This window comes from Carassius auratus, unplaced genomic scaffold, assembly GCF_003368295.1.
Source record: "Carassius auratus strain Wakin unplaced genomic scaffold, ASM336829v1 scaf_tig00040645, whole genome shotgun sequence".
NCBI classification, from domain to species: domain Eukaryota; kingdom Metazoa; phylum Chordata; class Actinopteri; order Cypriniformes; family Cyprinidae; genus Carassius; species Carassius auratus.
Window position 1 is genome coordinate 24,919 of NW_020526603.1, and position 24,841 is coordinate 49,759.

Sequence of the window (24,841 nt, forward strand, 5' to 3'; positions counted from 1 at the left end):
GTCTTTCCTCTCAGAGCAAGTAAACTGGACTCTACTAGAGAGCTTGTGCGATCAATGTTAGATTCACACACCATCACCCTCACATATTCTTTTTGTCCAGTAACATTTTTCAGTAAACTGCAGATTTTTTCCCTCTTTGTTGTTTTATGGGTTAGTGTGTTTTGTGAAAATCTCAGATGAATTGCTCCTTGGGGAAAGAGTTCACCAGCACTGCCGCATTTTCAGAAATAGAGGTCATTTTTTTAATTTGTGACGTCTCGCAATGAGCATTTCACCCGGAGAGCCGAGCTCAGATGAACGTCGCTTTAAAAAACACTTTTGCTTTTAAAAACAAAGTACAAACTGGTGTAAATGGATGCAGTCGCAGATGGTTTGTGTTCTTGAGACTCGCTCCATCGTGAATCTCAGGGGTGTTTTTTCAGTCTGAAGTGTGTGTGAAAATGCTTTGTTTTGGTGTGAAGCTGCAGTTACAATTATAGTTTTATTAACATCTCTCACCATAATCACATTTACAGCAAACTGTGAGACAAGGTTGTTTAGAAGAAAGTGAAACAGTTTACAGCCTGTCATTGGTCCTTTCACAGGTCTCTGGCATGTTTACGGTTTTGCAGGAATAGTTTTATAATGAATATATTTGCCGTCTGTGAGCTTTATTACAAACGTAGTAAACGTTAGTGAGACACTTTGACCTTCAGTCATGCCATCAGAGCATGTGTGGTGATGGTGAAGATGATGAAGACGGTGGACACAGACACTCGCAGGTGTTTTCATGACATCACAGCTTCTCAAACGCTCACATCAACCACCACCAAACAGATTTTGTGGACCAATTCAAATATTCCAATCTAAGTGGCCTAATTATCAATGAAAATATATATATATATTTTTATGAATTCTGATCAAAGATTATTTTTCCATTAATGTTTCCAGTGTGCTCTGAGTTGAGTGTTTGTGAGTCAAAAACAAACCCTCTGTAATCTGACTGATGGAAATGATGGGACACTTACAGCCATTGATAGATCATCTACTCAGACGTGTCCTAACTTAATATGAAGCGTAAACATTAAACATGATAAATCTGTGAGTCAAAAGTATGCTTTTTGTTACCTCCAATTATGTTACAATAAATTGTCTCATGGCACGGCAGGCACTGATTCAACGTCTCTGATCCAGATGTTGCACTCAAACACACCATATACTGCAGAGAGACACGTGTGTGTTAGTGGGCCGTTCAGCCTGTGACTGTGTGTGTGTGTGTGTGTGTGTGTGTATAGTTACTGCGGCAGGTTATTTACGCGTCTCATAATTGCAGTTGCTGCTGGGCTCGGGTTGTGCTACTGAAGTATCTTATCTCGCCTCATTAGAGCAGATGATTCTAACCGGTGTTAAAAAATATCCCATCACCACACAAACACACACACTGTGTAGAGTGATAGAATATACGGTTTGTACACTGTAAGGTAATAGATATATGAATTGTGCATGCAAATGAGCTGCATGTTACATGCAAATTAGAGCTGTCAATCATTGTGAAAGTGTCATTTAAAGAACACACTTTCCAATGAGGAATTATTAATAGAGTTTGTAAGGAATCAATGGAAAAGGTCACATTGTCATTGTTATAGTTGTATTAGTAGGGGGAGTGTGTGTTTATAATTAAAATAACAGTGTGCGTTCATGGATGATCTCAAAATCCAACTACACAGCTGATTAAGTGACGACCTACAGTGGTTTGTCTAGGTTGTATGTGTTTGTGTGTTTTAGATATACAGTGTTAGGTCTGTTCTGTGGAGAAACCAGCCTCATTTGTCAATTCCAGGGTGCTCAAATACCGAGGTGCTAAACCATTCAGGGCTTTTTAAGTAATAAGCAATATTTTAAAATCTATACGATGTTTGATAGGGAGCCAGTGCAGTGTGGACAGGACCGGGCTAATATGGTCATACTTCCTGGTTCTAGTAAGAACTCTTGCTGCTGCATTTTGGACTAGCTGTAGTTTGTTTACTAAGCGTGCAGAACAACCACCCAATAAAGCATTACAATAATCTAACCTTGAAGTCATAAATGCATGGATTAACATTTCTGCATTTGACATTGAGTGCATAGGCCGTAATTTAGATATATTTTTGAGATGGAAAAATGCAGTTTTACAAATGCTAGAAACGTGACTTTCTAAGGAAAGATTGCGATCAAATAGCACACCTAGGTTCCTAACTGATGATGGAGAATTGACAGAATAACCATCAAGTCTTAGACAGTGTTCTAGGTTATTACAAGCAGTTTTTAGGTCCTATAATTAACACCTCTGTTTTTTCTGAATTTAGCAATAAGAAATTACTCGTCATGCAGTTTTTTATATCGACTATGCATTCCATTAGTTTTTCAAATTGGTGTGTTATGATATCTCCCAAAGGTAACATATAAAGCATGAAGAGTGGCGGCCCTAGTACTGAGCCTTGAGGTACTCCATACTGCACTTGTGATCGATATGATACATCTTCATTCACTGCTACGAACTGATGGCTGTCATATAAGTACGATTTAAACCATGCTAATGCACTTCCATTAATGGCAACAAAGTGTTCAAGTCTATGCAAAAGAATGTTGTGGTCAATTGTGTCAAACGCAGCACTAAGATCCAATAAAACTAATAGAGAGATACACCCACGATCAGATGATAAGAGCAGATCATTTGTAACTCTAAGGAGAGCAGTCTCAGTACTATGATGTGGTCTAAATCCTGACTGGAAATCCTCACATATACCATTTTTCTCTAAGAAGGAATATAATTGTGAGGATACCACCATTTCTAGTATCTTGGACAGAAAAGGGATATTCAGGATTGGTCTATAATTATCTAGTTCTTTGCGGTCAAGTTGTGGTTTTTTTTTATTAGAGGCTTAATAACAGCCAGTTTGAAGGTTTTGGGGACATATCCTAATGACAATGAGGAATTAATAATAGTCAGAAGAGGACCTATGACTTCTGGAAGGACCTCTTTTAGGAGCTTAGGTGGTATAGGGTCTAACATACATGTTGTTGGTTTAGATGATTTAACAAGTTTATACAATTCTTCCTCTCCTATAGTAGAGAATGAGTGGAACTGTTCCTCAGGGGGTCTATAGTGCACTGTCTGATGTGATACTGTAGCTGACGGCTGAATGGTTGCAATTTTATTAATCAATCAATCAATCAGCTTTATTTATATAGCGCTTTAAACAAAATACATTGTCAAAGCACTGAACAACATTCATTTGGAAAACAGTGTGTCAATAATGCAGAATGATAGTTAAAGGCAGTTCATCATTGAATTCAGTGATGTCATCTCTGTTCAGTTTAAATAGTGTCTGTGCATTTATTTGCAATCAAGTCAATGATATCGCTGTAGATGAAGTGACCCCAACTAAGCAAGCCAGAGGCGACAGCGGCAAGGAACCGAAACTCCATCGGTGACAGAATGGAGAAAAAAACCTTGGGAGAAACCAGGCTCAGTTGGGGGGTCAGTTCTCCTCTGACCAGACGAAACCAGTAGTTCAATTCCAGACTGCAGCAAAGTCAGATTGTGCAGAAGAATCATCTGTTTCCTGTGGTCCTTCTTGTTTTCCTGTGTTATCTCTAATAGTATCGATTTTAGAAGTAAAGTAGTTCATAAAGTAACAATAAGATTTTGCTTTCCTCAGCGGTAGGGTGACCATATGCGCCGTCCATATGGGACACGTCCCAGCCAGAATTTTAATAATGCCTTAAACATCCAGAGCAGCTTGACCAATAACATGCAGGTATTGTATGTAGTCGACCAATCGTGGGGCTGCGTGTGAGAAGGTGAGATCTAGAGGGAACAATCAAAGCTATGCAAATATGCGCACGTGTTTGTTCATTCGATTGACTTAAGCGACTCAAGTCAAACGAACGAACACACACATAAAAGCGATTCAAAAGCATAAGGAGCCGTCTGCTCTGCTCTTTATAGCTCTCATGATTCACAACAATCAATCTGCATAGTACAAATAGCCAAAACCTGGATATTTTAGGCAATATTAAAATCCTGGCTGGGACGTGTCCCGTATGAACGGCGCATATGGTCACCCTACTCAGCGGTCATTCAGATGGATGTTTTATTGTGAATATGAGATTGAGCTGAAGAATTAATGCAGGTAATCACACTCGCTTAGTCCATCTCATGCATCATTTTCTACATAATACAGTGTTACAATAAGCTTTTACTATAGCAGCTCAACATTCCTTTTTTACTAAGATTCTAAAGTGACATTTTTAAATTTGTAACAGGATCTTCAGCTCAGATTTTAAAATGTAAAACTGAGATTTGAATCTGTGGCAGAGTAGTTCCACACAAAAGAGGGTTTTTAAAGACACTCCATTGTTGCTTCTTATGGATTTACACACTCGTGCCATCGAACTGTTGAATAAACACAATATCACACTCGTTGCTGTGCAATATGGCTGTATATCAGCACAGATATGATTACCTACTACAGCCAAATCACAGCTGTGCCGATGTGCTCAGCTACTCTTTGCAGGACTTTACGATCCTAGGCTTAGCTGTTTCCATACAACGATGAGATCCACTAAGTCAATATATTTTCCATAGACCCGATATAGAAAGTTTTCAGGATTCCATATTCATATTCATCCTTTATTGTCCTCAATAGAGGAAATTTGTTTCCACAGTCCGTACCAAAATGTAACATCAACACTCATAACATACACGTACAACACAGAATTTTGTACACATGAGTAGATTAGGCTTTCTGTAAATTCAGCGCTCTTATTGCTGAAATTACAAAGCTTTTCCCTAGTTGTGATTTTTTTATGAGGCAGTTGTCTATATCTGTGACCTGAGGGAATTCAATTCAATTCAATTCAAGTTTATTTGTATAGCGCTTTTTACAAAACAAATTGTTACAAAGCAACTTTACAGAAAATTATGTTTCTACAATATTAAGTAGTAGCTAGTAGTTTGTGCACATTTGACAGGATTTTAGAAAAAAATTAAAATAATAATAATAAAAGACTTAGTCAGCTAGACGATGAACTATCAATATTAATAATTAAGTTATTATATGATTCAGTCACACATTTAGCAATAATTGTTAGTTTAGGGAAGAAGGGTGAAACATGAGTTAAGAGGGTGGCTGGGGTTTTGTATGATGGTATTTGCTCTGCGAATGGTATGAGCATCAATGAGAGCCGGCAAGTTGGGTGTGGGAAGACCAGGGGAAACCTTTAATTTTTTCAAGAGTCTCAGATTGTACAGTTGTTGTCTGGCTTTTTTAACTTGAGCTTGAATGTGGTTAGTCCAGGTCTGGTCATCGGAAATGTGTACACCAAGGTATTTGAAGCTGCTCACTCTCTCCACTGGAGTCCCATTAATGAGGAGTGTGGTGTAGATCCACTGCTGCCTCCTCCTGAAGGGCAAAACCAGTTCCTTGGGTTTTCTGACATTCAGAAAGAGACAGTTTGTTTGGCACCATGATGTGAAACTTTCTACCTTATCAAGGTAGGCAGCCTCATTGTTGTTGGAGATGAGGCACATCACCACTGTATCATCTGAAAATTTGATGACAGAAGTGAAGGTGTGAGAGGACACACAGTCATATATGTAAAAGGAGTAGAGCAGCGGGCCCAAAACAGGTCCTTGTGGGGCTCCTGTACTCTGGGTGATGGTGTTGGAGGTGGTCTGGCCCACCCTCACTACCTGAGGTCTGCATGATTGAAAATCAAGAACCCAGTCACAGAGGGGGGCATTCAGTCTGAGGTTTCTGAGCTTGGAGACCAGATTGTGGGGACTATAGTGTTGAAGGTGAAACCAGTAGTTCAATTCCAGGCTGCAGCAAAGTCAGATTGTGCAGAAGAATCATCTGTTTCCTGTGGTCTTGTCCTGGTGCTCCTCTGAGACAAGGTCTTTACAGGGGATCTGTATCTGGGCTCTAGTTGTCCTGGTGTCCGCTGTCTTTCAGGGATGTAGAGGTGCTTTCTAGGTGCTGATCCATCATCTGGTCTGGATACGTACTGGATCCGGGTGACTGCAGTGACCCTCTGATCTGGATGACCTCGAAATAAGAGAGAAACAGACTAATATTTGCTTAGATGCCATTTTTCTAATAATGTAGCAAGTACAGTGTCGGTTTGGGTGAGAGTGGTGTGCAGGAGATTGGACACAACATCCTCAGTAGACCTATTAGGGCGATAGGCGAACTGGACTGGGTCAGTGTTGTTAGGGATAGAGGAGCAGATGGTGTTCTTGATAAGCCTCTCAAAAACCTTCATAATTAGTGATGTCAGTGCCACTGGTCGATAGTCATTTAGGCAAGATGGATTGTTGTTTTTTGGTACAGGAATGATGATAGATTTTTTAAAGCATGTAGGGACAGCTGACTGTGCAAGGGACTTGTTAAAGATGTGCGTAAACAATACGGTTGCACTTTATTTTACAGTACGTGTACTTACATGTACTTATAGTATACTTACAGTGTATCTATCTAAGAAAGTTCTGGTAACACAAGGTAACTACATGGGGTAGGGTTAGGTTAAGGGTAGGTTCAGGGTTAGTGCCTAGTTATTACATAATTATTGTAAATACTATAATAAGTACATAGTATGTACACGAGGAACAGGGCTGTAAAATAAAGTGCTACCAACAATACAGTCAGCTGATTGGCGCATGATCTCAATACACAACCAGAAATTCTGCCTGGGCCAGCCGCTTTGCTGATGTGCACATGCTTCATTGCTCGATGAACCTCATCCTCTGATACAGTGATTGCGCATGCATCACTGACGTAGCTGTTATTTTTCTCTGTGCACGTCAGCAGACTGTTGATATCGCCAGAGCGGTTTTCTTCAAAACATGCATAAAAGGTGTTCAGCTCATTGGCTAGTGAAGAGTCAGCACTCACCGGTTTTATTATGAAAAGAACCGATAGTTCTTAGTCCCTGCCACATGCGCCTGGAGTCATAAAGTTGGAAATGACTGAGACTCCACTCGTTCACTGTACTGTTGTTTAGCAGTTCTCACAGCATGTCAGAGAGTGTAACAGGCAGTTTTGTATCCACTCATGTCTCCCGACAAGATCCCTGCATTATACGTGGCTGTGCATGCATTCACTGCTGACAGGATTGATTAATCCACCAATGGTTTCTTGTTCTTGTTATGGTTTGCGTTAACTCCTCAACCAGCGTGCCGACAAAGGTGACAGCTACATCCGCAAAACTCACTGATGTCAGTGAAACTAGACCAAAACATGTCCTAGTCCACATCATCGAGCCCGTCCTGTAACGCAGCTTCTGATTCACCACCCACCTCTCTGGAGCTGCCGGCATGATATTTTGATTATATTCCAGGAAGATGGCGGTATGCTCAGATTTTCAAAAAAACGGTAGCAAGCTAGCTTTATAGCCAATACTGAACTGAGAATAGCAGTGGTTCAAAGTAGGGCTGCACGATGTGTTGTTTAAGCATCGATATTGCGATGTACAAATCCACGATGGTCACATCGCAGGATGTGCGATGTATGCTGTCGTAGTTGATCCGTTATTCATTAAGGCCGGTGACACACTGGATGCGTGGCGCAAGCGTCTCAGCGTCTTTTTAATTCGGCTCCCATGTTAACAGGTTAGAGCTTACAGACCGCCTGCGTGAGACGCGCGTATGTATTGTTGTAATGAAGACATGAGCCTGGTCTGTCAACCGTCTCCCTCTACAGCAGCAGCGCGCCAGCGCCGCGACAGGCACGCTTCTGGTGTGTAAAGACACAGAATCCGCCACGCTTCTGGGACGTTTCAGACACGCGGCGCTCACGCCACGCAGCCAGTGTGTCACCGGCCTAACTGTATGGGCCAAAGAGCGTGCACGCGAGAGAGAGAGAGAGAGAGAGAGAGAGAGAGAGCGCGAGCGCGCGACCGGCGATACACTAGATGCGTGGCGCAAGCGTCTCAGCTGCGTGGCATGTCCGTTTTTAATTCGGCTCCCATGTTAACAAGTTAGAGCTTGCAGACTGCCTGCATGAGACGTGCGTCTAGAAATAGAGCCGACGCCTACTTATATTGCACCTGTCACCGGCCTGAGAGAGAGAGCGCGTGCACAAAGCAAGCCCGGCCGCACGCAGTATCTTCAGTGTCTTCAGTGTCTCGCGCATATTGATCAATTGACACGATGGTGTCGATGTTTAAATCATTTAAAATGAGAATGTAAGTTTGCTTACCCCATTTTTGTAAGAATATTTTTTTTATTTTATATCGCAATATATATCGCAGAAAAATAAAATATCGCAATGTAAAGTTTTCCCAATATCGTGCAGCCCTAGTTCAAAGTATTCCTCACTCTGGTTGGACAGGAAATTTGCTGGTAATGTTTGGCATTACATGTCTAAGACTGGCTTTATTAAGTCCCCACTCACAATGATGGCAGCGTCCGGATTGTTGTTTAAGCAGACACTAAACACATCATGGAGCTTAGACAGGGCCTTCTCTGTGTTTGCTTGAGTTGGAATGTAAACAGCCATGGCAGGGACCGCTGTAAACTGTGTGTGTGTGTGTGTGTGTCTATTTTCTAATTGTTCAAATTTAAGATCTCTGACTGATTCAGTTTAGTGAAGGATATCAGATGAATTCTTATTCCTGGATAAATTATAATAGTAGAGAATTTTGATGTCAGACATCCTGAAGATAGTGTGTGTGTGTGAGAAGGATCTCTCTGGGAGATGTTTCTGATTCAGAACGTTCTTGTAGCTTCTGCATTATTGATGTTGTGAGTGATGATTGTCTATGTTTTAATACTGTGTTCCAGTCATGTATAATTCACTTTGACTAGATTAAGGCTTGTAGATGAGATTTAAGAGCTGTGCTGCACTGATGTCAAGGCGTCTGTCTGTCTCTCTGTTTGTCCGCCTCTCTCTCTCTCTCTCTCTCTCTCTCTCTCTCTGTCTCTCTGTCTCTCTCTCCTTCTCTCTCTCTCTGTCTCTCTGTTTTTAAGTTTCTTTCCATTTGACTGCTGCAGGTCAGTGTTTATTTTGCCACAGATCTGTTCAGCGCTTGACAATGGCTGAGTACACAGAAGATGTACCTGGATTAATGGATCAACAGCAGAAGAGCATGAGATCACATAAGTCGTTCTGTACAGATGTACTGAATCCAGTGACAAGTTTTTGGCCATTGAGTTAGTCTCTCATATATTGCCTGCACACGTAGTCCCATTCCGTCTGTAATCCGTGGAAAGCGTCTGCACCTCACGGCTGACGGAGCCGAGATGGAGGAGTCCAATTAGCCCTGCTTGATCCTGAACACTGTAATCTGTTCAGAGCATAGAGAGAGAGAGATGACTGGCAGAGTTTACCTACAGATTACAACACATGACCTGACCGTCCGGACACGGGATTACACCGCAGTACCGTAATACATATGACTATACATCTAGAGATAGATACATAGATTCAGAATGAGAGTCCAAACAGCTGATCATGTATGGTACTAAATGATACTACATTTGTCCAGATCTGATGAAGAAACAAACTGATCTACACCTTTGATGGCCTGAGGGTGTGCACATTTTCAGCTAGTTCTGTAACCTTTACCTAAAATGAGACACATACAGTACATAGGCACAATTTATATTTGTCTACAAGCTAATTTGAATGACTGAAGCAGAAGCCTTTGGATCGTAAGCCCTTTGAGATGTGTTTGAGGTGAAGATGCTCATAATATACCATGGAGCAGCGGTGCTTTGAACCTGTTTGACTGTGGCTGCGCGTTCAGAGATTGTGGTGTGTAATATTGGACCGTTAAAAACCAATAAAACATTAAGACATGAAACCGCTTCAGCTCTCAATTCATATTCACTGGCCAGAGCAAGCGTATAATTCATGCGTCTTTCATCTGTGAGAAACAGTGGCTGAATAAAGAAATTGTGTTTTTGTGCTCGCTGACTATTTCTCTCTCTGGTTCAATCCTAACTCAATCAAAGCTCATCCACAAGAGTGTAAATCGTCTCTGTCAGAGTCTCTGGTTCTCAGTTCATTACCGCTGCACAGGGTTTATTGGTGTGTTGTTGTAGTGCTCGACTGAAATATTGCAAAGGCCAATGTATCAGCCTATAATAAGCATTTCTTAATTAGATGCAATTTCCATCTGTATTGGTCTAACCCTAGTTGTGAGAAACATGTGGGTCTTGTGAGGTTAAATTGACATTGACCATCTTCAGCTGGAGGACGTGAGTGACATTAGGAGAATCATCATCTCTGCCACGGTTTGTAGTCTTCTGTCATTTTGTGTTTCCAGACTGCGACTGCTGTCAGCTCTGACATGATCATGCGCTGATAGCTGCATTAATAGGTTCTCCATCATTGTGTTGTTCCTCCCAGACGTTCACACTGCAAGAACATCCTGCACAAGTTTCTGACAGTCAGATATTCTCATGGTGTTTACAGAGCATCTATTTTAGTAATTTGGCTTGAATGACAGTGTCGTCTTTGAGTGAGTCATATTCAAAAGTGAAATGTCCCATAATCCTCTCCGCCTCTATTTATACTCTCGGCTCTGCAGCTACACAGATGATATAATTGCACGGATGTTTAGCTCACATGTCGCTGGCGTATCTTTGAGGCGGCGGTCAGGAGGTGTAGCATTGCTGTGGTTTGAAGCAGACTGACAGACATGAGACGTGTTTGTGAGTAAACACATAATGACAGTGTGGGAAAGGTTACAGAGACGAGGTGCTGCGTTCTTGTTTTTCTCTCTTCATTAGCGTTTCTCAGCGTGTCTCATTGAGCTGCGATGAGTGTGTTTGCTGCTGGCGATGTGAAGCGTTCAGGAGGAGAGAGGCTTGCTGTGTTTGCCAGCGTGATTAACCGAGAAACGCAGCTGCGCTGGCCAGAATTGAATAAGGATTCGAATGAGGACCGTGGACACTTTATCTAAACATGTAGGAGAATCACTGTCTTCATTTGTATTGGCTGTGAGCTCTGAAAACACAAGTGCTGCAGTGACGCAATCAACATGAATCCAGTGAATTAGCGGCAGCTTTTTTCCTTATTTAGTACAATTTCATATTAGGCCCAGCACATTTATTGATTAGACGTCTGATCATGCTTACCTGATCTAATCGCAGTTATTTGAGATCACGTTAATTGTGTAGTTTTGACATGCAAATTGAGATGAAATCTGGAAAAATTTAAGCATTTAAAAAAATAAATAAATCATTCGTCTGATATTGTGTCTCTTTTCCAGTTTGGTAGGGAGAAGAAGAGGAGTAAAGAATAAATAAAAAAAATATAAAAAAAACTTGTCTAACACTCAAGATGGTCCTTTTTATATAGAAAATGAAGGCTTGTGTGTTTATAATCAGACCGGATTCTATTCTATTTTATTAGAATTGTATTGTATTATTATTTAAATAATTATTAAACAATATTAATGCACCTGATGATCATGAGACGATCCAGAGCAGAACTCAAACTTATTTCATCCAACAGCTTCTTTTTAAAATGAGAGAGCTGCCCATGTTATAGGATACTTAAATCTCTTAAATAATGTATCAGTTCAAACTGTTTTAGACACACTCTGAAATAATTTCACCAAGTTTTATGTTGAACAAATGCAATTAGTAGCACTATGCACTTTTTGTTTGCACATTGAATTAAAAACATTAAAACGTTGGCTGGATTTGAAACAAACAAAAATATTCAAAACACTTACACTTTATAATATGGTTAATTAGTTAACAATTTTAGTTAACATGAACTATGCATGAACAATGCTTAGTTAATTTAATCACTCACTAATGCATTTTTAAAATCAAATGTTGTGCTTGATAACATTAGTTAATGCACTGTGAAATAACATGAACTACAAATGAACATCTGTATTTTCATGAACTAACATTAACAAAGATTAATAAAAATACTGTAATAAATGTATTGTTTGTAGTTTGTTCATGTTAGTAAATACATGAACTAATGGAACCTTATTGTGAAGTGTTACCAAAACATGTTTCATAAAATGATAAACCTCACATTTCAGCCAATAAATAATTTTAAGTCAGAATGATCTGTTCCATAAATCTGTTCTACATAAGATAATATGCATTCTAAAAATCCCAACACTTAGAAAAAGAAGGCAGCCTTTTTTCCCTGAACAGTTAAAATTTACAACAAAAATTTGGTCTGATTTTGAAATGGGTCTGAATAAAACATAATATAATAATAATAATAATAATTTAACTCCACTGTTAGCCAACAGAAACATAGCTGCTTCCACAGTAATCTCTGTAAAGTCAAGTCAAGTCACCTTTATTTATATTCGCTTGTTAAGTCTGACGTCACGTAGCAGCGCTTCCGTGTCCAAACGCTCTATCAGTTACAACGAGAAAACAACAAAAGGTGCTAATATAAACTCACAATGTGATAGAATACTAGCGAAAAAGTTATAATCGTAACATTTAACTCCATACCGAAGTCCCAGATAGCCAGACAATGAAAATATAAATATAAAAAAAATGTAAAAATTATTTGTGTTTGGGACGCTGTGAGCACGGTGACTGTAGTATATACCGTAAGTTTGAAAGCGTTTAGCTTAAATTATTAATATGAATAAACAATGCTCATAAATGGCTGCTGAGGTCGTATTCTCAAGTGAAGCGAGTTGAAGCTTGGACCCGGAAACAGTGCTTCTTATGTCATCACTTAACAACCGAATAGTGCTTTAAACAAAATACATTGCATCAAAGCAATCAAGTCAACGATATCGCTGGTAAGTGAGTGTTCAGGAGAGTGTTCAGGAGAGTGTTCAGGAGAGTGAGTGTTCAGGTGAGTGTTCAGGAGAGTGATCAAGTGAGTGAGTGTTCAGGAGAGTGTGTGTTCAGGTGAGTGTTCAAGAGTGAGTGATCAGGAGGGTGTTCAGAGGGGTGTTCAGGAGGATGTTCAGGTGAGTGAGTGTTCAGGTGAATGAGTGTTCAGGAGAGTTAGTGTTCAGGTGAGTGTTCAGGAGAGTGAGTGTTCAGGTGAGTGTTCAGGAGAGTAAGTGTTCAGGAGAGTGATCAGGTGAGTGAGTTTTCAGGAGAGTGTTCAGGAGAGTAAGTGTTCAGGTGAGTGTTCAAGAGAGTGAGTGATCAGGAGGGTGTTCAGAAGGGTGTTCAGGAGGATGTTTAGGTGAGTTAGTGTTCAGGTGAGTGTTCAGGAGAGTGAGTGTTCAGGAGAATGAGTGTTCAGGAGAGAGAGTGTTCAGGAGAGTGAGTGTTCAGGAGAATGAGTGTTCAGGAGAGAGAGTGTTAAGGAGAGTGAGTGTTCAGGAGAGAGAGTGTTAAGGTGAGTGAGTGTTCAGGAGAGTGTTTTTTCAGGTGAGTGTTCAGGAGAGTGAGTGATCAGGAGAGTGAGTGTTCAGGAGAGAGAGTGTTCAGGAGAGAGAGTTTTAAGGTGAGTGAGTGTTCAGGAGAGAGAGTGTTAAGGAGAGTGAGTGTTCAGGAGAGAGAGTGTTAAGGTGAGTGAGTGTTCAGGAGAGTGTTTTTTCAGGTGAGTGTTCAGGAGAGTGAGTGATCAGGAGAGTGAGTGTTCAGGAGAGAGAGTGTTAAGGTGAGTGAGTGTTCAGGAGAGAGAGTGTTAAGGTGAGTGAGTGTTCAGGAGAGAGAGTGTTAAGGTGAGTGAGTGTTCAGGAGAGTGTTTTTTCAGGTGAGTGTTCAGGAGAGTGAGTGATCAGGAGAGTGAGTGTTCAGGAGAGAGAGTGTTAAGGTGAGTGAGTGTTCAGGAGAGAGAGTGTTAAGGAGAGTGAGTGTTCAGGAGAGAGAGTGTTAAGGTGAGTGAGTGTTCAGGAGAGTGTTTTTTCAGGTGAGTGTTCAGGAGAGTGAGTGATCAGGAAGGTGTTCAGAGGGGTGTTCAGGAGGATGTTCAGGTGAGTGAGTGTTCAGGAGAGTGAGTGTTCAGGTGAGTGTTCAGGAGAGTGAGTGTTCAGGAGAGAGAGTGTTCAGGAGAGAGAGTGTTAAGGAGAGTGAGTGTTCAGGAGAGAGAGTGTTAAGGTGAGTGAGTGTTCAGGAGAGTGTTTGTTCAGGTGAGTGTTCAGGAGAGTGAGTGATCAGGAGGGTGTTCAGAGGGGTGTTCAGTAGGATGTTCAGGTGAGTGAGTGTTCAGGTGAGTGATCAGGTGAGTGAGTGTTCAGGAGAGAGAGTGTTAAGGTGAGTGAGTGTTCAGGAGAGTGTTTGTTCAGGTGAGTGTTCAGGAGAGTGAGTGTTCAGGTGAGTGTTCAGGAGAGTGAGTGTTCAGGAGAGAGAGTGTTCAGGAGAGAGAGTGTTCAGGAGAGAGAGTGTTAAGGTGAGTGAGTGTTCAGGAGAGTGTTTTTTCAGGTGAGTGTTCAGGAGAGTGAGTGATCAGGAGGGTGTTCAGAGGGGTGTTCAGGAGGATGTTCAGGTGAGTGAGTGTTCAGGGGAGTGATCAGGTGAGTGAGTGTTCAGGAGAGAGAGTGTTCAGGAGAGAGAGTGTTAAGGAGAGAGAGTGTTAAGGAGAGTGAGTGTTCAGCAGAGAGAGTGTTAAGGTGAGTGAGTGTTCAGGAGAGTGTGTGTTCAGGTGAGTGTTCAGGAGAGTGAGTGATCAGGAGGGTGTTCAGAGGGGTGTTCAGGAGGATGTTCAGGTGAGTGAGTGTTCAGGAGAGTGATCAGGTGAGTGAGTGTTCAGGTGAGTGATCAGGTGAGTGTGTGTTCAGGTGAGTGATCAGGTGAGTGTGTGTTCAGGAGAGTTAGTGTTCAGGAGAGTGAGTGTTCAGGTGAGTGTTCAGGTGAGTGTTCAGGAGGGGTCAGGTCAGATGAGGAGCTGTCGATCACAGGTCTGAAATCATTGCAGTAATCCAGGCTGGAAAGATTATGGATCTGATTAGATTTAATTTTCATCGCTGTTCTTTAAGATGAACCACATTCATATCTATTGCTATGTGAAGCTATTTTAGTTTACTCTTTACCTCCGTCGTGTCTGCCCATCTGATCTCGTTGTATCTATGAGATAAAGCACTGCCCTGCTCTGTCTCCATCTGATTGGTCTGTGGCGATAAGCCCCGCCCCTCCCACACCGCTGCTTCTGTCAATACTAATATGCGAACAGCATTGATGAACTGTCAGGTGCTCCTCACTGCGTCTCATCTCTCAGACTTTCTGTGTTCATGTGAGGACCAAAGTCATGGCTCACCCTTGAAGATCCTGCCAGTGGAGGCCGGCAGATAAAGACGTGTTTATGTATATCGATCAGACTGTGAAATCAGCTCTAGTGCAGATGCTGTCCATCAGTGAGAGATGCGAACAGCACAACATCTGCCGACTCACTGACCTTGCTGCATTAATTTCATGTCCAGACTTACTGTAATGTCTAACTATAAGAATGAAACTCTTTTACATCATTGATCTGTTTCACACTAATCTAATTAAATGGTATTTATGAAAAGAAAATGCTATTTCTAAAAGTTTGAAATAATTTAAATTTTTCTGCTCACCAGGGCTGTGTCTATTTGATCAAGAATACAGTACAAATTGTGAAATATTATTCCAATGTAAATATAATTATAAGCTGTTTTCTGTGTGAATCTGTGTTAAAGTGTAATGTATTTCTGTGATGCTGCGCTGTATTTTCAGCATCATTCCTCCAGTCTTCAGTGTCACATGATCTTCAGAAATCAGCAAAATATGATGATTTACTGCTCAAGAATAATTTCTCAATCAATTTCATTGATTATTATCAATGTTGAACACAGTTGTGTTGCTCAATATTTAATTTCAAACTGTGATAAACTACTATTTTATAAAAATGCTTCTTTTGTTCATCAAGGATGCATTTAATTGATCAGAAGTGAGTACATTTTTTTAACATCACACAAGGTTTCTGTTTCAAATAAATGCTGTTATTTTGAACTTTCTATTCTCTGTGAATCCTGAAAAATAAAATGCATCACAGTTTCCACAGAATTATTGTGCAGCACAACTGTGTTCAACATTGATGGATTAGATGAGATTTAGCCTGTGTTGAGCTGTTATCTATAGAAAGATTTTCTGGGATGGGATGAGAGTGATATGTGATTTGTATTATTTACAGCTGAGAGATACAGAGATCTCAAGCTTTCCAAACAAACACAGGCAGGCAGATTGTTTGAGCATCCTCGGCTGTTTGGGGCAGAAGCTGAAAGGCTGCCAAAGGTGTTTGTCACTGTTGGTGAAGACACCTGTCAGTCACAGCAGGAGGCGGGGTTACGGAGGGGGCTGATGCGGGGTGACGTGTTTTGACTCTGAGATGCTGCAGACGAGAGCCGAGCGGACGGTGATTGATTGAACACAAACATACAGATTCACGTGAACCAAACGCTCGTCGTCTGCTTCCAAATGCAGATTTCTAGCTATGATGTGCCAGTTGCGGTTAGTTCCTGCAGACGGCCAGTGGGCACAAACATCAGCAGTAATTAGTCCATTATTCACACTAATAATGTTCTAGGAGTGCCACGTGAGCTCCGGTCCGAGGCTTTTAGCCGTGTTTCCATGGTGACGCTCCAGCGTTACGCCAGAATCACATTCTTCGACAAACCTCCACAATTACATCTGTGCTCTATAATTACCCCCAGATGCCCAGACACGGAGAAGCCCACATCTGTCTGAGAAGAGTGCATTTCAGAGCATCAGAGTGTGTGTTGTGTAAGGGCTGCTGTTAGACATTATAAATACAGCAGTGTCCTGTTTCATAAGATATTAGAGCATCGAGCTCCTACAGAGCAGACGCTAATTCTCCGTCTCTGGGGGAAAACTGATTGGATTTCAGAGTTACATAAAAATCAATCTCTTCATGATTGCATAAATTCATTTTTCATTTGAGCTAAAATAGCTAGATGAGAGGAAATCGAATCATCCGTTTGAACCGAGGAGCAGAATAACACAGTCACCTGGACCACAGACGAAGCTTCTGTAGATGTTTCCTGATCTTCTGCTCATCTTTGTGTTTCATGTCATTTGGGAGCTGTTTGAAAGGAACAGGTCATCCACTAAATAAACCTCATGTCATTATTTCCTCACCCTATGTGTATGCTGCTGTTGTATTCTTCAGTTAAATGCAGAAAAACAAGGAGTGTTGAATCTGCAGCTAAATAAAGACAGTTATGTTTCAGTGTGTAGATCCGTGATAGAGGAGCATGACATCTGCTGATCTCCAGCGCTCCTGTGTTTGGATGAGCAGATCTTTATTCAGAAGCGTGTGCAGAGGTCACCGTTCTCTCCTGTCAGACTGTCACTGTGTCTGTCTGAGAGCATTAGATGTGCTTACCGTGACACGAAGGACAGATCCACACTGGACAATCTGAGCTGAACAACAGGAAGTCTTTATCACAGTTTAACAGCGACAAACCACGTGAAGTAGTTATATAGAATGTAGAATATAAACACATGCTATTTATTAATGAATAGCTTTGTCTTCATCCAGACATCCTTGAAACAAGATGCATCTGCAAGACTCTCTCTGTGTTGCACTTGAATTATGGTAATGGGATAAAATAAAACCGTAATAATATGGGCAATGGTTAAAGTGTTGAAGAACCCTCTGTGAACTCTTTCTATGTCTTGTGTAGGTTTTCAGTGTTTCTACAGCTGTTTGTAATGAATGGAGTCTGTGCTCCTGATGATCATGGAGAGTAATAACACTGATGTTCTCTGACAGTGAAGGTCTGGATCCTCTCAAACGTCTTCACGGCTTGTTCTGTAATCGAGCGACCACACTCAGGGTTTCAATCAATGGTGTCTGGACTTCTGTTCCTTTATTTTTGTCAGACTGGGTTGAATTCACATGAAGCTAGACTGTAGTTTTGTACCAATGTGGAACGCGGTGCTCAGACTCATATTCTCTGCATTAAGACGGTATTTCTCTGTATTTCAGGTCTGTGTATGTATATATTACACAAGTCTCTTCTACTCACTAGGGCTGCATTTATTTGATCAAAAATACAGTACAGACAGTGATGAATTACAATTTAAAATAACCCTTTTCTATTGTAATATTTTGTAAAATGTTATGTCAAGTTTTTTTTTCTTTTTTACACAAGCTTAACATGGTTTCCACAGAAATATTGAGCAGCACAACTGTGTTCAACACTGATAATAATCAGTAATGTGAGTCTTGAGCAGTAAATCATCATATTATTCTGATTTCTGAAGATCATGTGACAATAAAATACAGCGGAGCATCACAGAAATACATTACACTTTTATTCAAGATTGGATTTTGGCGTTTTGGTCTCTCTCTTTGGTAATATTTCACTTACATGCTGTGTTCATTCAACTGTATATGTTTTACCATCCTTCATCCATTTTGTAACCCATGGGTTTGCATCCATAATGAAATACTAGTTCTTTAGTTCCAGTTATTTTATTTATAAAACACATTTAAAACAATCACATGACAGACCAGAGTGCTGTACAACATATGGATCATATGGACATTTTTTTTAAAAAGGCTACATTTACACAACATCAATTTGCAAAGGCTTCAGAAAACAAGTGAGTTTTCAAAAGTGATTTAAAATCCAATAAAGACGTATCAGCTGTAAGGGGTGATGACAGACTGCTCCCCAGTCTAGAGCCGTCTCAGAGAAATCTCTATCTCCTCTGCGTTTCAGCCTTGTACAGGGAACAGAAGTAGGTTTGATTACTAGATCTTAAATCTCTGGAAGGGTTGTGAGGATGCAGCAAATATGATAGGTAACGCAGAGTGAGATTTACATTTATAGACAAATAAGATCATTTAAAAATGTATCCTAGAGTTAACAGGAAGCTAATGAAGAGCTCGCAGCAAGGGGTGGCAGGATCTTATTTGTGGCCTTTTTTAAGAAATTTGGCTGCTGCATTTTGGACCAATTGTAAACGAGCTACTTGGGACTTTGAGATGCCATAATACAAAGAGTTGCAGTAGTCCAATCGAGAAGTGATAAACGCATGAACAGCTGTCTCAGGAGGTCTTTCAGGCAGACAAAGCTTAATATTAGAGAGTAAGAGGAGCTGGAGAAAGCTAGAGGCAACAACCGAGACGTGTTTCTCAAGAGTGAGCCAACTGTCTAAGAAAACACCAAGGTTGTTACATTTAAAATCTCAGTTAACTGTTATTAAACCATTTCAGTTAAAAATTATGAGCTAACTAGTCTTGATTCAACATTAACATTGAAGTGCTACCTATTGCACTACATTATAATCACACAATAGCAACGCTGTCCCAAGTATTTAGCTATTCTAACCGTGCTTATCTCTATGGAGCCAGAAGAGTCTCAATAAAGATAAATGCACACACTACAGTCACATATGCACACATAGGATTCATACATGCACACACATAATTCATGAATACACACACAGGATACACAAATGCACACAAAATTCACAAATGCACACACAAAATTTAAAAAGCACAGAAGATTCACAAATGCATACAAAATTCAGAAATGCACACAAAATTCAGAAATACACACACAATTTAGAAATGCAAACAACATTTACAAATGCACTCAAGATTCAGAAATGCACAGGACAAGATTCAGAAATGTATTTCTGATGCACACACACATATATCTTGATTTACAAACTGCTTGCGGTCTGTGAACTTCACTGCATTTGTGTGTGAATTTTGAGACTCCCTTGACTCGGCTCGACACACAAATGCCTTTTTTTAAACAGGGAATGATCTGCAACCAATCAGATATCTCCCTTCTTTTAGCCAATCACAAGAATGCACCCCACGTGGGGGGTTGTTTACTTATAAGCCAATCAGCGAACGACTCACTTTCCTCACGCAGCGAACGACTCACTTTCCTCACGCAGCGAACGACTCACTTTCCTCAGCGAACGACTCACTTACCTCACACAGCCGGCGACTCACTTTGCGCAGCGAACGACTCACTTACCTCACACAGCCGGCGACTCACTTTGCGCAGCGAACGACTCACTTTCCTCACGAGTCACGCAGCGAACGACTCACTTTCCTCACCCAGCGAGCGACTCACTTTCCTCAGCGAACGATTCACTTTCCTCACGAGTCACGCAGCGAACGACTCACTTTCCTCACCCAGCGAGCGACTCACTTTCCTCAGCGAACGATTCACTTTCCTCACGAGTCACGCAGCGAACGACTCACTTTCCTCAGCGAACGATTCACTTTCCTCACGAGTCACGCAGCGAACGACTCACTTTCCTCACCCAGCGAGCGACTCACTTTCCTCAGCGAACGATTCACTTTCCTCACGAGTCACGCAGCGAACGACTCACTTTCCTCACCCAGCGAGCGACTCACTTTCCTCAGCGAACGATTCACTTTCCTCACGAGTCACCCAGCGAACGACTCACTTTCCTCACCCAGCGAGCGACTCACTTTCCTCAGCGAACGATTCACTTTCCTCACGAGTCACGCAGCGAACGACTCACTTTCCTCACCCAGCGAGCGACTCACTTTCCTCAGCGAACGATTCACTTTCCTCACGAGTCACGCAGCGAACGACTCACTTTCCTCACCCAGCGAGCGACTCACTTTCCTCACCCAGCGAGCGACTCACTTTCCTCAGCGAACGATTCACTTTCCTCACGAGTCACGCAGCGATCAACTCACTTTCCTAAGCGAACGACAGCCGGAGACCCACTTTTCGCAGCCAGAGAGCCACTTTCCTCTCGCAGCGGACCACTGACTCTCTCTTCATGTAGGGACTGAATATTATAATTAAAGTGACTTCTATATTGCATCCAAAAGAATATTTAGATATATTTAAATATTCAAAAAGGTTTAAACATTTTTTTTTTTTACTTTCATTAAAATATTTCAATAAAATGAAATAATTGCCTATTGCAAATTTATGAATCCATGGTTAACTTTTTTTCTGCAGTCACTGGGCTATATGTATTGAGACATTTTAAAATTTATATTTAGTAAAAAATAATAAAAAATAAACCTGAATTGTAATCTAAACATCTGTATTTTCATACAATTTAATACAATTGCTGTGTGAACACGTTCATGTGATTGGCTTATAAGTAAACAATCCCCCCACATGGGGTGCATTCTTGTGATTGGCTAAAAGAAGGGAGATATCTGATTGGTTGCTGATCATTCCCTGTTTAAAAAAAAGCATTTGTGTGTTGAGCCAAGTCAGGGGAGTCTCAAAATTCACACACAAATGCAGTGAAGTTCACAGACCGCAAGCAGTTTGTGAATCAAGATATATGTGTGTGTGCATCAGAAATACATTTCTGAATCTTGTCCTGTGCATTTGTGAATCTTGTCCTGTGCATTTGTGAATCTTGAGTGCATTTGTAAATGTTGTTTGCATTTCTGAATTGTGTGTGTATTTCTGATTTTTGTGTGCATTTCTGAATTTTGTATGCATTTGTGAATCTTCTGTGCTTTTTAAATTTTGTGTGTGCATTTGTGAATTTTGTGCGCATTTGTGCATCTTGTGTGTGTATTTATGAATCATGTGTGTGCATATGTGACTGTAGTGTGTGCATTTATCTTTATTGAGACTCTTCTGGCTCCATATATCTCCATCATTGGTATAAGTGACAGTGGGTGTTAACTAGTCTCAGCCTCAGACTGGAAACAAAGATGCATGGCTCCAAACCCTCACGAAAGAAGAAAGACATTGCTAATCAAGATCAGCTGAACACTGGACTTTCAAAAGTATGTTATTGTGGCGAAATTTCCATGCCTCGAAACGTGACGATGAATGAAACAAACTGTTGGTTGTTTGACATTTGGGACATTTAGATTTTGCATTTCATGACACCTGTGCTGTGTGTGAGCAGTGATGGCCAACAGGTGCATGAGGACAGAAGATGATGGAGTGATGCAGGTCAGTCAGTCAGTGCCATCAGGACCACTGTGAGGAGACTGTGACCTGGAGCCCCCCCAACACACACACAGACACACACACACACACACACACACACACTCACACACACACACACACAGACACACTCACTCTCACACACACACACACACACAGACACACACACTCTCTCACACACACACACTCACTCACACACACACACACACTCACTCTCTCTCTCTCACACACACTCTCTCTCTCTCTCTCTCTCACACACACTCACACACACACACACTATGAGAGAGTGTGTTCATTTATCAGCAGTCTATCCTTTACCGTACGAGGTTTTCTGGCCACCAGCAGGTCATGAAGTCTCTGTGCCCTCATTATATTTGGGCTTTGTGTCTATTTTAAGATGTGCCCTAATATCAGAGCAGAACACCCTTCTGAGGAGCCAGAATCTGACGGGAGCCGCTGAGGGCGGTCACTCTGAGGTCAGGGATCTGTGGATCAGGAGTAATATGATGGACGTTAGATGTACAAGCTGTCATGGTAAGCTTCATCTGGGTGTTTTCCTCAGGAGGGAAATAAAGAGAGAGTCCACACACAATCATTCCTCAAGCATTAGTTCTCAAGCCTGTGAGTCTCTTCTGCTGCCGATGTTCTCCAGCGGAGGAAAGCTCTGGAGATCTGTCGAGTGTGATTTACACCTTCAGATCACACTTGTGCTCCTGCTGTTAATCGCCTGCGGTGATGAGGCTCTCTGAAGACATCGTTCAGGTTTCTCTGGAGATGCCGTCGATCTCTGGAGTGTCTGATTGTCCTCGAGTGAATTCACCGGGAGAATATGAATGAGAAAATACTCACATATAACATCTAAATGTGATCTGAAGCAGATATGAGCGCTGTTTGCTGTGCTTTTGACCATCCCTGGCCTGTAGAGCTCAGATTCATGTTTCAAAGTTGTAAATAAAGGTTATTAGAAAATACTTCTCTATTCTTTCTACTTCAAAATGTCATCTTTAAAGGGGTCATGAACTGCCTTTTTATAATCTTGTACTGTTCTCTGAGGTCCACTTATAATGTTATTAAGATTCTTCAGATCATAATTGAGAAGTAATAGTCTATTTTCGGTCCTGTTTCTGACCCTCTTCAGAGCGCTGTGTTTGAATAGAATGTGATTTAGGACAAAAACCCATGAATGCTCCGTACATCTCTAACAGTCTATAATAACAGGCAAAGCTATAGTGTTCACTCGTGTGTGGTGTGACATACAGTATTCGTTGCGTTCATCTTAAAAAGGGATGTGTGGAGAGAGAAACATCAGCCTGTTCTTCTGTTCTCTCTCTGTCCAGATGGTGACCGCTGCACGGTCCAGCCATTATTAATGAGACGTGAGAGTCGTGATGTAGGTGTAGACAAACAGTACGACCTGAAACTGTTTCCTGTTTGAGAGGAAGCAGAATCACATTACCACTGAAGATGTGAGACAGAAGATCCCAAAAAATAAAGTGCATTGTGATGATCGAGTCTTGATGAAATAAATGCGTGTCACAATTTAATAAATTGATCAGAACAGCCTTTGACCACATCCTTTATTTGTCTGTCAAATATTAGGGTTAAAATGAAAATGACTCTGAGTCTGTTCTGGATCTTCTTGACCGCTTCGATGTAAACTCCACAGATGTTGAAGTGATTGATCCGTCTGAGTTTGGTCCTCCTGAAGTCAGGTTTGTGCTGGTTCTTGTCATGTTTCCAGTCCAGAAGCCACACTGAGCTCTAAACACTCTCACGTCATGAAATCTTAATAGCGGGAGGGAGGCAGCCAGATTTATGAAAATGAATAATTGACCAGTGTTTTCTCTTCTTCCTGTGACAGCCCTGAGCACTGAATATTTAGAGATCTGGTTTATTTACTCTCACATCTCTTCAGATGCGCTGCTGTGTTCAACAGCGACTGTACTGTATGTGGAGTGTCTGCTAAATTAAGAATCATTAAGAGCTCGTTATGATTTCAGATCTTAAAGCTTTATTAGATGCACGATTCATCTGTGACATAACTCTGCTGTGATCATTGGCTTCAGCTGATGTCATCGCTCATCCCTTAGTAATGAATAGAATAATAAGTGTTGATTTGTTCTGTTTTAATGATGTATATATATATGTCTTTTATTTCCGTCTAGATCTGCTCAGATCTCTGTTTCCTTCATCTAAAGAGTCTGCTCAGTAAAGACTGGAAGGGATACTAACTTCCTGCCCTCAGCAGAACACAAAAGAACACATCTTTAGATATTGTCACAAGAAGGGAAGGGGTCAGTCAGATTTGAGTCAGAAGTGGACGTGGATCAGTGACGAGGCTCTGATCCGGATCGGAGCAGTAAACCAGAGCGGATCCAGATTCACTCGGCCGGTGACTGTGAGCAGATCTGCCTCGTGTTGGCTGTGTTGGAGTCATGTTCTCCAGAAGGTTCTTGCCAAACAGTTTTGTGGTAATTAACCTAATTCAGCTGTGCTGTTAAACATGTCTCAGGTCAATATCACAACTAGACACTGATGAATCTGGGGCGAGCGCGAGCGGAGCGCTGAAGTAGAAGCGGCTCTAATGAGCTGCGGCAGGACGAGCGTTTGACCCGTGTGAAACACGCTTAAATGTGAAACTCAGATCTGCTGTTGTCTTACACTGCTGCTCTCATGTTCCTCACACTTGAAATCTTTTCTTGCTCGCTGGCTTTGAGCGGATCAGTTCTCCAGTGAAAGATTGATGTGTGATTGTGAGATGTGTGACTGTGAAGCACTAACACTGTCTTTCTCTCTCTCTCTCTCCTCGGTGCTGTCCGGGAACAGAAGAGTACGCGGTGGAAGGTAAGCGGCTGATCATTACCCGTTACTGAAGCTGTGTGATGGTGAGGATTGGTGTCGGCCGCTGCTCAGATTGGACTGCGGTTTTGGTGACTTCTGGGGGCTTTGATTTGCTGCGAAATGAGATGTACTCTTCCTTGTTGTCTTTTTCTTCTGATGAGTGGTT

The 24,841-nt window shown here is 41.4% G+C and overlaps 1 protein-coding gene across 1 annotated transcript in view; it reads left to right on the forward strand.

Moving 5' to 3' along the window:
- Nucleotides 1-24,720, forward strand: part of LOC113084791 (neurexin-2-like) — a 42,670-nt gene extending 17,950 nt beyond the window's left edge. Inside the window, exon 2 of the mRNA XM_026254963.1 lies at nucleotides 24,661-24,720. Within this exon, the coding sequence (XP_026110748.1) occupies nucleotides 24,661-24,707 (47 nt within the window). The 3' untranslated portion in view covers nucleotides 24,708-24,720. The remainder of the gene's footprint in view (nucleotides 1-24,660) is intronic.
- The last annotated feature ends 121 nt before the right edge of the window (nucleotides 24,721-24,841 follow it).